The sequence below is a fragment of the Brachycentrus maculatus genome, unplaced genomic scaffold (assembly GCF_059751285.1).
Source record: "Brachycentrus maculatus isolate JH-2025_06_01 unplaced genomic scaffold, ASM5975128v1 h1tg000115l, whole genome shotgun sequence".
Taxonomy (NCBI): Eukaryota; Metazoa; Arthropoda; class Insecta; order Trichoptera; family Brachycentridae; genus Brachycentrus; species Brachycentrus maculatus.
Genome location: NW_028280868.1, coordinates 3,422,360 through 3,435,978, shown reverse-complemented (window position 1 = coordinate 3,435,978; position 13,619 = coordinate 3,422,360). Strand labels below are relative to the sequence as shown.

Below are 13,619 nucleotides of genomic sequence, written 5' to 3'. Positions count from 1 at the left end.
CGAATCCAGTTTCACCCAATGGACTGTAAGCAGTATGTGGATGAGCTTATTGAAGAACATCAAGAGCTGACCACTGAAGAGCTACAAGCACTTCTAGTCCAGCAACACGATGAAGCTCAAGGGGAAGCTACTTCTGACATCGAGGAGCAGCAATCAAATCAACCAATCTTAACTGTTGCTGTCAAGGACATCCTGATCAAACGATTAAAGGTTCAGGAATTCAAAAACACCCACTATCCAATCTTAACTGAGGCCAACAGGATCAACGATCTCTGCATTGTCACTCTTGCCCATTATTTCCAGTAGGTGTTGAAGAAGAGGGAGGTTTTTCAACAAGCTATAAACCAAGAAGTAAAGGATGGAACACAAAGATTTGAACCTGCAGGCCTTGGTAGACTCCTAAATCTGATTCCCCCAAAATTTGCACACTAAATTGGCTTGTCCATTGGGCTATTGTAAATGTGTATTCCCATCACGTTAGTTAGATGGCAGTCCACTAGACAGAATAGCTAAGTGGACTGGCATTGCTAATGGTTTTGCATAAATGGTCCCTGTCTGGTTTATGTGTGAAGAAAAGATCGTAAGATGAATTTAAACATTGAAATGACCCTTCAGTCACCAAATCTATTTTGGGGCACTATTATCTAGAAAGCACTGGTTCCTCTAAAGAAAATATCAAGTCAAGTATGAAAGCTGAAAGGTGCTAATAGTTATTTTCTAAATGTATTTTGTACTCACATTAGATTGCTGCACTTCGGTATCAGATACGGTGGACCTAAAGGAGGCCCTGTGGTTGGCAAACGCATTGGGGTGGTTGGTCGTAATGGAGCCAGTTTCCGCCAGGGAGGAGTCGGAGCCGTGCAGTGTTCCCTAACCCACAAACACACAACTAGACAACACCATCTACTGGAGACTAATGCACGCATGCATCATATCACCGGGCAAGGCAAAGCGACATGTCACCTCTCTCAAGTATTTCAGAGGTAACATTTGTACGCACATTATGCATACAGGTATATACAGGGTTATTCTTTCTCATTTATCAATACATAGGATATAACTTTTAATAATTAATTTACTAACCATCAATAAGAAGATAAAATTATATGAAAATTTAATTTTTTATCAAAACCCTAATTAAGATTTTTTAAATACAATTTAGAACATTTGGAACCATACATTTTAACAATGTAAACTTTAATAAAATACAGGTCTAGTCATGCGTGAAGAAGTGACATAAATCTTTATTCGAACAATAGAAAAGCAAATACATCAGATATAATTCACAAAATATTGCACAGGTAGGTGTATTTATATAAATTATTATTGAAAATCTGGTTATATTTATATTTAACAAAGGCAGCCACATTAATGGCGCCGGTAATTTACTGGAGAATGTGATAAATATTACCGGATGAGAGTAAGAAAAGGTTTTTTTCATCTGGACTTTTCGTTACAAGGCCAAATTTTAATGGAAGTTGTAAATAAGCACCATCGAAGTCCATACATAGCAAACGATAAGATAATGTTATCATTTTAATTTATATGCAAACCCTACTATGTAACAAGAATGTTTATAGATATAAAAAACATGAGATCTATGCAAACATGCATATATTTGCAATTACCACAAACGCTTATAGCTGCAATATGATAAATAAAGATTACAAAACGATAGTCCCCAGTACAAAAGGACTTCATTTCATTTTATTCTATAGATCAGGTTTTACGTAATAATTAACGCAGTAAATAAAACTCAACAAAAAAGAATAACCCTGTATAAATACTTATCATAGTCAGAACCTTTTTAACTGGCAACTCTGATTATAAATCATGTAATAGTGAGATCCTGCTCGCACTTGCACAGTCAGCCATAAAATGCGTCAGTGCGAGAGAGACCTCTCTATAATATGAAATATGACCTGACAATTCCTACTATGTACTCGTAGTACATGAAGTTCCAAAGAAAAAAGGTTGGAAAATTAAAACATTCATATTTTCCAAACAATATATATAGATTGTAAAACATGAGTTTAAATACAGGATGTATAATTAGAGGAATATTCATTTTGGAAGAGATGTTTAAAGAAAACATTTATTTTAACAATGTATTCATAAAATGTGAAGTGGTTATCTGAATTAAGAAATCCGGGAAGAAATAGGGAGAGACAAAAATAGTATCAGGCTGTTATCTCAATATATTAGCATAATCTACACAAGATCTTAAGCAGCACACAAGTTAAATATATAGAATTTTTAATTGAACTACTTGGGCAAACAAAATAAATAAAAACGGAAAACTAAATATTATTATTTACAGTTGAGTGTCCATCTTGAAGATTAATCAATTCGGAAATACTGATTTTGTTTATTGGATAAATATAACAATATATTAGTTGTGTAAATATAACCATATAATATGTTATATGAAATATAAAGTACAACATACCTCGGATTCAAATGAGGTCAATTTACTCAGCAGCATGTTTCGCTTCTGATTCAGAATATCCTTGAACATATCGGCTGTGCTCTGTGAATCGGGGGGTTCTGCGTCAGGATCGGTGAACTTCAATGTGGGCGGTGGCTCTAAAAACAAAATTCACATTAAAAATTGTGTGCAAATATTTTGTCTTTGCCTTTCTCTCGTCCCAACCCAAAATTACAAAGTAGAAATTGTTCAAATTACTCAAATTCTCGGAAGTTCTATGAACCAATTTAGAAACCTTGTTTTTGAATCACTAGAGACATCTATTGGTGAGATGTAAAGAAGCTTTTTACTAAGCAGAAACTCTTATATTAGTATGTGAGGTCCGAATTCTGGATTATAATCACACACATGAGAAACGCCAGAAAATACCATTTTAATTTTTATTATTTAAGCTTATAATGTGACCAATTAATTGGAGATAATTCAGATTTTGTGAACAAGTATTTGGACACACTCAAAATGTTGTAAAAGTATGCACTGACTATATAATCACAAGATAAGTCTTTGCCTTAAGGTTAAAAGTGATTAAGATATAGTATTGTCATATCTCAGTATGTCATAATTATCCTAAGAGATGTCTCCAGCTGTCCCAATATGGCACATTAAAAATGTAGGAAAGTCATACACGTAAATATAGAATTTATGGCGTAGCGAGCACAGAAATGAGAAACGGGTTACTTCGGCTATGAAAGTTAATGGGTTAAACTTCAGTTTACAGTTAAGATAACACATTAAACATTTTAGCGTATTGTTTAAAATTTCTTGTACATAACAGATCTACGTTTGTAATAATACTTATTTTTAAACAAACCAATGTTTAAAATTGATTAAATACATGTTAATAAGTCTGCCTCTATAGTGTAGTGGTTAGCGCTTTTGGCTAGCCACTATGTCCCGGGTTTGATTCCCAGGGAGGCAACAAAAAGATTTTTACTGTTATATTTATTTAATATCACTCTGGACAGGTACTGATGCAGGACTGATCACTTTGCTTTCATGCAATTAATATTCAATTTGACACTGTCGATACAATTCAGTGCCCTATGAGTATGATTGAGTACGGACAAGGGTTAGAAGAAAAAGAAGAAAATGTACCGTTTTGTGAGTTTTTCCTCGATGACGGAGATGAAGAAGGACTATTCGGTGATCCGACATTATCTTTACTTCCAAACGGGCTAAAGCCTCGAGCTAGCTGCAAAGTATTGAGTTGATTGTCTCCGCCTTGGCTAGAATCTTCCATGGAGATTATTTCCTTCGTCCAAAAATGAGTGTGCGCTATTTCAGTCAGCTGGAAAACAGACGCCATTCCGCCGAGCCCAAAGTTAGAAAATGTTGTCTCTAAGCCGTGTACAACTGCCAGCAAGACTTTGAGAATTCCCTTCCAGACATTTTTCGATATACAGACATCTTCAATGTGGTCATCTGGTGATATTTTCTTATTCAATGTTTTGTTTAATTTGCTTAGGACCAAATTCCTATATGACTCGTCTTCCATTAATTTCTTGAGTCTGTTCAGTTTCAACCATCCTACACCTTCTCCATCCAGCACTGCTGTTATGACCTTGGAAAGAAAAGACATTTTTATATTAGTTTAGCATATTCATTTAACTATTTTTAATATCTATTTAAGAAATTGATAAAAAGAAAATGAAATATCAGTTATTTGAAGATTAAATTGTATTCATATTAGTTACTGATATTCTAAATTTCTAGTAATTTAGAAAAGTAGACAATAAATTATCTAGATTGGTGAGGAAAGAAATAGACCCGGTTAAAGCGATCTCAAGTCATCAATAACTTGGTTTATGTTACCCTAGATTATCCAAATTCCAGTCTTTATAACCGCAGAAAAACTACTAAAATTGATAATTCAAATATCAGTAAATATGAAAGCAAAATAAATGAGAAGTCTAACATATCGGGAAGGCAAAAATACAAAATGCGTCTTTTCTCACATCATTGAGGAAGTTCTGGTTCTCTGTATTGGTGTTAGTCCTATCGTGCGGTGACCTGTGAGGATCATCCTGCTGGGAGGCGTTGGTATGCTTGATGAGGGGGGAGCGCTGCACTAGCCCCTTGGCCCCCGCCGGGAAGGGCCCAAAGGCCTGCGAGGAGCCCTGAGGTGTGCCCTTGCCTTGCTGAGATGGGGGCGAAGGCTTGGCTTGTTGAGCTTGCTGTGGCTGCTTTACGTTCTTACCTAAAATTCCCAGATGCTTTATTAAAACTGGACGTCGTAATTATAGTTTTTTTCAAAGCCCGTATCCACCCAAAGAAGGTCTCCTTTATTGGGAACTGCTCCTTTATATTTTTGAGCCTTCTTCAACCGATCCCTTTTGGCAATATCATTTGCCCATTGCATTGATTGTTGGCCTATTCTCCCAATTGTATAAGTGTACAAATTTACAAAAAAATCTGTTTATATTATGAAAAATTTATTTATATAATGCTCAAGATAAATTACAGCTTGAGTAGAAAATGCAACCGAATCTGACAACAGAGTAATTCCAAATAAAGTTAACAGTTCATTATTTCCTATGATATTGTGATATATATTTTTACCATTTCCACAGATGTCAGTAGTATGAAGAATAGCTATATTTTAAGCCAAAAATACTTGATACTTGATACAGATTAATTGAGGTTGTAATCTCAGATATTGCGCTGTTACAAACTAAATACCAAATACGCGGATGGTATTATCAAAGGCAACACAGACGGTGTGCGATACGGGGGTAAACAGTAAAATTGAAAGAAAGACAGTAAGCAGTCTTTCAATTAAATACACCCAATGGTGGACTCTTCAATTCTCTATGACTAAATAAATAAGGATTATTATAATTTTTACAAAAATGATATTACCTTTTCCTCCAAAGAAGTCGCTAAATATGCTGGAAGTAGATGCTGCAATTCCATTTAAATCCGAACTGATATTTGAAAAGAAATCTCTATGAGTCGCTGTGATTATATTAGTAGTTTGTACTGTTGTCTGGGAGGAATCCCGCCTACTTCCCGGGGGACTTCCACTACTCCATGAATCAGTCTAAAAGTAAAAGAAAAAATAATTTATTTGTTCTTTTCTGTGAATGGTATTATAAGAATAACACAATTATATTAAAAATATACATGGAAGTGTGTAATCAACGGATTTATACTTCAGCTTTTTATTTCGAAACTAAATTGTCTTATTTTGATAATAAGATGGTTGGCAACTTCTCGTTCAGTATATAAATCAGAACAAAATTCAGAATAACTGATAAAATGTATTACAGGGACCATTCTCTTACTCAAAGAGTAGGTTCGCCCCTGAAAATATTTTGCCCATACAAATTGCCGAATGATTATGTCGTAGTTGTTCAGAAAAACTAGTATTCCAACACATATCTTCTCATTAAACAATACAAATTTCATTGAAATTATGCAGATATATACCTTTAATAAGCCTTTCTTGGTGGCTACTTCCTTGGCACTTTTGGTCAAGTCGTCTAATGTTGACTTCCCGACATATGTCAGATCTTCAAAGGTATTTTTACTCACTCCGGCTGCATTTTTGCTTGCTTCTAGAGCACTCTTAGATGCTACCTGCATACTTTTAGAAGCCTCTTCCGCCGCCTTCTTCGCTTGAACAGTGAACTAGATAAAAGACAGTAGAATCAAATAAAATACAAATAGCATGACAAAGGTAGGTAACTGAAGACTTGTCAGTCAGTGAACATTACCAGATTAATATTTTAAATTAATAAGTCTGTAAAGTTGCTAATTTTGTCTACAGATACTCGTAGGATAAGATGGGGGAAAAAGGTATGAAAAATACATCCGCAATACTTGGACCAAATGAAAATAAAAATTTTATTATTTACTTTATTACTGGCGAGAATTGATCATACGGGGCCAGTTTCAAAGTTGTGTCTAGTCAACAACATAATAGTATTTTATTTGCTGAAGTATCTGACCCTTATCTGCAACCAATATTACATAGAGCACAGCATCGTATTGATGCAGTATTAACATCATAAAACTGTCCGGGAGGATGGCCGTACATAGTTATCAAAACAAAAGTTTTCTCAAAGGAGTATGGGTATACGTGAACGGCCACTCTTATAACTAAAGCTCTGTGAGATTTATTTCTAAAACGCCACTATCATCTGTGGTTGCATTTAAATTTACCGAGGTGTCCATACCAGGCAAGGCCCATTTTTTTACCCGTATACGGTATGGGCAAATTGGGCAAAGGGTTAATTAAAAGAAAGCCTGGGATCAGGCTACGGTAAAATGTAATAAATATTAGAGAAAAAATGTGTCTTTACCTTATCCATGTGAGCAAGTAGTCCCTCTTGACTACTCTGTCTGTTGACCAATTCCTTGGCCTGCGATGTAAACTGCTCGAACATGGATCCCTGGGACCCCTGTCTCGTCACGCCCTGGCCCGACATGCTGGCGACAGAAGACACACTTCCAGTTTGGCTGGCGGATCCGAATGAACCGGCCCGAGCCAATACGTTACCCACAGTTTGTTTCTGAAATAATTTACAATAGGGCTTAAATGTAATAATTATTTTGAACCGTACATATCGTCACTTTGCCATCATTGAACCACAAATAGTAAAGTAGAATATGTATTTATTTATATATTTGGCGTTTAATTTGTAAAACTCCAGTTTTATTTATTTATTAAATGTTAAAATCAAACACTGATTTTTTAGTTTACTAAATTAAATTCTTTTGTTAAAAAAACACATAAAAATACATTAAGTTACAATTGTTTCGCCTTGTTTCCCAAAATTATTTGTTTTGTGTTTTTTAACAATAAAATACAATTTAGTAGACTCAAAAAATAGTGTTTGATTTTAACATTTAATATATATAATGTTTGTATTGACATTTTAACTAAACTGAGAAGCTAAATACTTTGTTCTGCAGTGGAGACCATGGGATATGAAGAGAGGAATAGGCCGACCCCAGAAAACATGGGCCGATGTCATTGTCCTTGTTACAGTTAGTAAGTAGATTAAAATCAACCACCCACATAAATCAGCCCATGACGGGTCGTTAGACCTGTAAACTTCCATATTTCTTTCTCAAGAAAGTCTCCATTGAGATATCTACAAAAATCTTAATAAAAAATCAAATTGTAAAAAAAGGCCTGTCGTTCTTTAATTGTGAGACAATAATTTTTTTCTGTGCAACAATAATTTTCTGGGCAATGTTTTTTTCTTTCCTGCAGATGGAATTTTTGTTACATCAGAAAATCCATAAATTTATTATCAGATCAATACTTTGTCTGTACTAGCAGTGTTAAATTTGATAAAGCGAAAAATGTATATTTCTGGGTTATTATGGTGCGTCATTCACCTTCTACCTAAAATTTTGCACCATGTTAACAGCATCTAACATGGCATATGGCATAATGACACATGGCACAATAACCCGAAAATAATCTATGGTAATTTGAATGGCTGGGAAAATCTAGGTAACTTGAAAGTCAAAAGCAGATTAAATTTGCAAATATGTATGTTAAAAAGCATGTGTACCTAGCAATAAAGCGAAAAACTTTTGGAAAAATCGTTCTATAATATGTTTAAAATTTACTTTGAGAAGCAAAAAAATATTTTAATTGATTATTTTACTGAAATAAATACTTGTTTTTTTTTTGTATAATATTGGTTATAAATATGAAATCAATCCCACAACATATTTGAAATGTGAAAACTAGTTAACACACTAAGGACGGGAAAGTTCTTGCATATTTTCGATTTTTGTATGTATTTTAATGTTTACGCTTTAATTTTTTTAGTTTGTAATGTATATGTTGATTGATAATAAATAAATTGAAATTGAAAATGTTTTTTTTCCGTTTGGTGAATTGATGTTTAAGAACGGGAAGGTTATTTTTACCTCCTGCACCGGCATCATTTCAAAGTCAGAAAAGAAGGAATTATTTTTAAAAATTATCTGAATATTATGTACAAATCTCTTTGTTAAGGTCTTAACTATATGTACACAATTATTGAATCCCGTAAAAAACACCCGTCCTTAGTGTGTTAATGTTATTTTAAAAATGCCATTATAATATATAAAATAAGTACAAAAATATCTACTGTATATTATAAGTATTTGTCAGATTATTTTTTGTTCCTATTTCAGATGATTTTTAACCATAAACAAGTTTTCATATTTGAAAATATGTTGGGTTATGAATTCATTTACAAATTGTTATAATATTCATTTATTAGATTATTTACACATTGATTATTTTAAATGATTTATTTAAAAGATTGTATCACATGAATCTCAATCTTTCTTTTAAATTCTGAAAATGGTATCATAAACAAACCTGTGGTGCCTTGGATCCTCTCAAGGAGGCTCTGAGGGGCCCGGAGGCCCTCTGGCTGGGGGTGGAAGGCCAATCAGAGTCGCTAGTACTAGCGCTAGCGCTGTCATGCTTGGGGGGCGCTACTACGGTGCGCCCCGTCAGCGTCGAGTTGGAGTCCGACTCATTCTCTACACTGCCACTGCGCTCGCGCTCCTTCACCTGTGTGCGCTACAAAATTGAAGACAACAAGAAAGATGCGCCGAATACCTCCTTGTTGGTTGTGTGTCTTGAATAGTCGTTTGGTTTGTGTCATGAAAAGACGTGTGTGTTGAATGTCTGGTAACAGAAACTAATTTTCACATTTGATTAAGAAGAGCGCTTTAAAAGGGTGTTGGTGATATTTCTAGGAAACTAAGTAAAGTAGTTTGAAATCTAATCATCTGCCCTTACTCAAATCAGATTTTTCATATATAACTTTGGATAATTAAAAAAAATGACCCAAAATTCAATATAAGACTGGGATTATTTTTAATAATTGAAAGTACAGTGAAATCAATTTGCATTGTTTTTTTGTATTTGTTATTTTACTTTTTTTTTCAAATCAGCACATATATATTTTGTATTTTGTATGTACATTAATTAACAAACTTCTAATGTGCGTAACAGAAGAAGAAAAATCTTGCATCTGGGAGTTGAGATTTGATAATAAGAGTTACGTTTTGAAGGGCATATCGACTGCTACATTTTAAAACCTTATAAGGGCTTTATGTATAATTATTTGATTAACACCAAAAACACATTTCTCTGAGCCATTTGCACAAGACAAGATTGCTAAGAGTTCTTGGCATATGTGTAAAATATAGATAGACAATTTTTAAAACAAGGATTTATTTCAGTAAATATTTAAACAAAAATAGACAAATAGCATTTTGGTGAAAACTGTTACAATGATAATATTTTAAGATGTATTTGTAAGCTGACAAAGCACTCAGAAACTGAGAAAATGTGTTACTTTTTCTAGCCAACTACATGTGAATAATGTACTGTGCTAATGTATTATTTTCAGTGAAAATGTGTGTATTTGCATATTTATATATTATTGCTCACATAACGCTCACTCCTTTCAAGAACGTCATAAATCAAAAAACTCGATTTTTCAGTAGCACGTTTTTAAAGTTTAAAAATATAATACAATGTATTAAAAATAAATATCAAGCCACTTATTGAACTTTTTACTGTGCAACAGATCTTTTTAGGTAAAACCTGAAGGTTTTTTCTCCATTTGAAAAATATTAAGTATATTTAAAAAAATAATTAAACAATACCTTTTCTTCAAAATGCAAAAACAACACTTTTTGCCCTGTAGCGGGTAAATATTAAGTTAAAAATATGCCTCTTTTGCTGGGATGTAGTACATTTTCTGGGCATTCCGAAAACATGCACAACTGAAAATTGACGATTTTTGATTTATGACGTTCTTGAAAGGAGTGAGCGATATGATAATAATGATTGTAATTATTACTGTGATTGGGTGACACTCGTTACTCATTGTTTTGTTAATAAAGCTGAAAAATATGTAAAGATCAACCAGGAATATATATTTAAACTTTGTTACGTACATACTTGCAGTTTTAGGCTAGCTTTACATCAATCTATTGATCGCCAATATTATCTATAGCGGAATAAAATTTAATTCATCTGACGCTTTCTACATCAAGAACCTCATTATGTTCATCGATAACATTGATCATTATTAAGAAATATTTTTTGCATTATTGTTAACAATAAATGTAAAAAACCAATGACATATTTTAGACAAAAGTGTAGCACGAAGTTCAGTATGATAAGAGTTAATTTAAATAAGTTTTTTTGATAATTTCATCTTCCAACCTAACCCATTCGTCTCTTTCACGCAGTAAGAGAAATGGGAGCATGTGGTTAAATATCAGATTTCACTTGTTTTTTAACCCCACTATCTTTTAGTTAGAGTTCTAAAAAAGGAGTTTATGTTAATCTTATGTGTTATTTTAACAGTTATCAGCTACAGTAACACAGGAATCCGGTAAGAAAGCATATTAAAATGTATACATAGCACATCTTTGATTTAAAGTCCGTATTGCATGCAGAAGAAATCAGTATATAGTATAATAAAAATCCGCAACATGGCCAAGTTTGTACTTATATTAATGGTTAAGCTTTACATATTGCTCACTCCTTTCAACAACGTCATATTTCAAAAAACTTGATTTTTCAGGAGATTGTTTTTAGTTTAAAAATATAGTAAAATGTATTAAAAATAAATATCAAGCCACTTATTGAACTTTTTATTGTGCAATAGATCTTTTTAGGTAAAACCTGAAAGTTTTTTCTCCATTTGAAAAATATTTAGTATATTTAAAAAAATTACTAAACAATACCTTTTTTTCAAAATGAAAAAACAACACTTTCTGCCCTATAGCGGTTAAATATTAAGTTAAAAATATGCCGCTTTTGCTGGGATAAAGTGCATTTTTTGAGCATTCCGAAAACATGCACAACTGGAAATTTACGATTTTTGATATATGACGGTGTTGAAAGGAGTGAGCGATATATGTGTATTATATTTTTATTTAGTTAGACAAATTGGTCCTTCAATTGAAGAGTACAGAAACCATATAAATACCCAAGCGGCTACAAAAGGTTCAAAACACAATGTCTTCACTATAATCCCAACCTGCCAATGCAACTTACATTTCTCCTGACGGGCGTCGCATCTCTAGCTTTAGCGTCCTCCGCGTTTTGCGCGTCTTCTCCTTGGTTGTCATCATCTGCATCGCTGCGGTCTGAGCTGGAGGGCGACGGAGAGGGGGTGCGAGAGGGGTGAGGGGACACAGGGCCCCCGTGGCCCGTTGGGTACAGTAGACTCGAGGGGGGGTGGTAGACCTGGAAAGCAATGTATATTTTAAAGGCATCTTTAAAATAATTTGACTCTGGCCAATGTCTATACACAACGGACTCTTCAGTTCTTTGGGGAATGAGGATAGCCTGGAATGACTGGTTGTAATCGGTAGCCTGGAGGAGAAGAGAGAGAGAGGAAGATCCTCACACGATGGACCAATCAAGTTAAGGCAGCAGCAGGCACCTCAGTGGTTGGAGCGCTACGTGCAGCGCAGTCAAGGGATAACTGGAGAAGAGTCATTGCTTCGACAAGGTTCACAACCCTCAGTAATGAGGAGTAAGACGGAGAAGAAGAATAAAATAGTACATTCATAAAAACATTTTATTAGTAAATTTAATCTAGATACTTTCATTAATTGATTCGGCAGTCACTTTGTGGTAATATTTAATCATTATTAATTAAAATTTTAGTAGGTAAATATCACCATTTGTTTAAATTTATTCTAACACTCGTATCAATGCATTCCGCAACATTTTCATACAAATTTCAATACTTTTCACTTGCAAAGTAGTTGGTATTGGAAAAGTCTGGTACAGCTGTGGGCTGGTAGGGAGGGGAGTATATAAAGTTTTATAAGGGCATTAATTTAGTAAGTCCCTTTTCAGTGACTGACAGGGCGCTAAATCCGCCACTTCTGTTAGTTTATTTATAACAAATATTAACAGGAAAAGGAAAAATTAGAGATTTCTCTCACAACTTACATAGACTCTGAGTACCACCACTCTTATCCAAAATATTAAGGAGCCTACCATTTACTATAGGACAAACATTCAAACTTTATATTCAATCTTGATGGTCGACTAACCGTTTTAGGATCCAGTGAAGATGACAACGTCATCGGAATCAGGGATTGAACCACTGCGCCATACACTTCACCAAGTCCATGATGTACTTGACCACCAGCTAGAAAACCTAAAATTAAATAAAAATCAAAATATGCCACCATTTTCACTCTACAACATGTCCCCATTCAAGCAAAAATCGATGCAAACAAACACTTTGATTAGCTTTCTCAGTCAATAAGTCAAAACTACGAATGAGAATGTAATATGTAGGTATTTGGAAGAGGCACGCAAAGAGCTCTATTGATTCGGCAGTCATTTTGTGGAAAAATCTATCCATTTTTAATTTATGTTTTACTTGATAAATACCAAGCTAAACATAAATTTAAAATGTTGGCCTAAGTTCTATTATTTTCACTTTAATTTCTGTTGAGATGTTCTGGTGCTTTTTATTGAGAATATTGTGCAGAACTAGGGGTTAAAATGATTGCACAGTCAACTAGATAGTAACATTGCTATCTAGTTAACTGTGGAAAAACATACTCCGTTTGACAACATACTGTACACATTACCAGTAGCAAAACACATCCAGTAGTATTAATGTTCCATAGCTTATGTATGCAAAAATATTATGTGATTTTGTATTACCTTTTTATATCTCGGTCCACAAAAAGATTACAAACCTATTGTCTCAAATATAATAGAAGTTTTAAAAAATTTAACATTTGAAATACTGTGTCTATCATTTTTATAAATCCACTATGTAGTAAAGTTAACAGTAAATTTGTAATATTAATCTACAATTTTCATTGCTGTGTGCAATGAACAAAAAAAATATTAGTAGGTACATTGAGTTTGTCGATTGGTTACTTTTGCCTGAACGAGGACGATATTTTAAAGCAATATATTATATATAATTATTTATTACTTGGAGAAATATCAGAAGAAGCCATTTCCGATACAAAGTCACTCAAAGAAGAATACGAAGAACTTGTACTTTCACCTCCTTCTGAATCCGAACCACTTTCATCTGAAAAACCAAGTACACTATTAGTCCAACTTCACAAAGTATACATGAGAAGATTAGAAGAAGATTGTCAC

General features: G+C 33.8%; 1 protein-coding gene across 7 annotated transcripts in view; it reads right to left on the bottom strand.

The window, feature by feature from the left end:
* Nucleotides 1-13,619, bottom strand: part of Rab3-GEF (Rab3 GDP-GTP exchange factor) — a 47,628-nt gene that overhangs the window by 17,057 nt on the left and 16,952 nt on the right. For 3 of the 7 annotated variants that reach the window (XM_088259253.1, XM_088259255.1, XM_088259258.1), the window contains 11 exons: nt 13,447-13,548; nt 12,542-12,648; nt 11,529-11,720; nt 8,820-9,026; nt 6,793-7,002; nt 5,918-6,118; nt 5,348-5,528; nt 4,444-4,685; nt 3,584-4,049; nt 2,450-2,586; nt 739-870 (listed from right to left, as the gene is read on the bottom strand). In XM_088259253.1, the coding sequence (XP_088115379.1) occupies nt 739-870; nt 2,450-2,586; nt 3,584-4,049; nt 4,444-4,685; nt 5,348-5,528; nt 5,918-6,118; nt 6,793-7,002; nt 8,820-9,026; nt 11,529-11,720; nt 12,542-12,648; nt 13,447-13,548 (2,177 nt within the window). The remainder of the gene's footprint in view (nt 1-738; nt 871-2,449; nt 2,587-3,583; nt 4,050-4,443; nt 4,686-5,347; nt 5,529-5,917; nt 6,119-6,792; nt 7,003-8,819; nt 9,027-11,528; nt 11,721-12,541; nt 12,649-13,446; nt 13,549-13,619) is intronic. The other 4 variants (XM_088259256.1, XM_088259254.1, XR_015837457.1 and 1 more) reach the window with 2 other exon arrangements.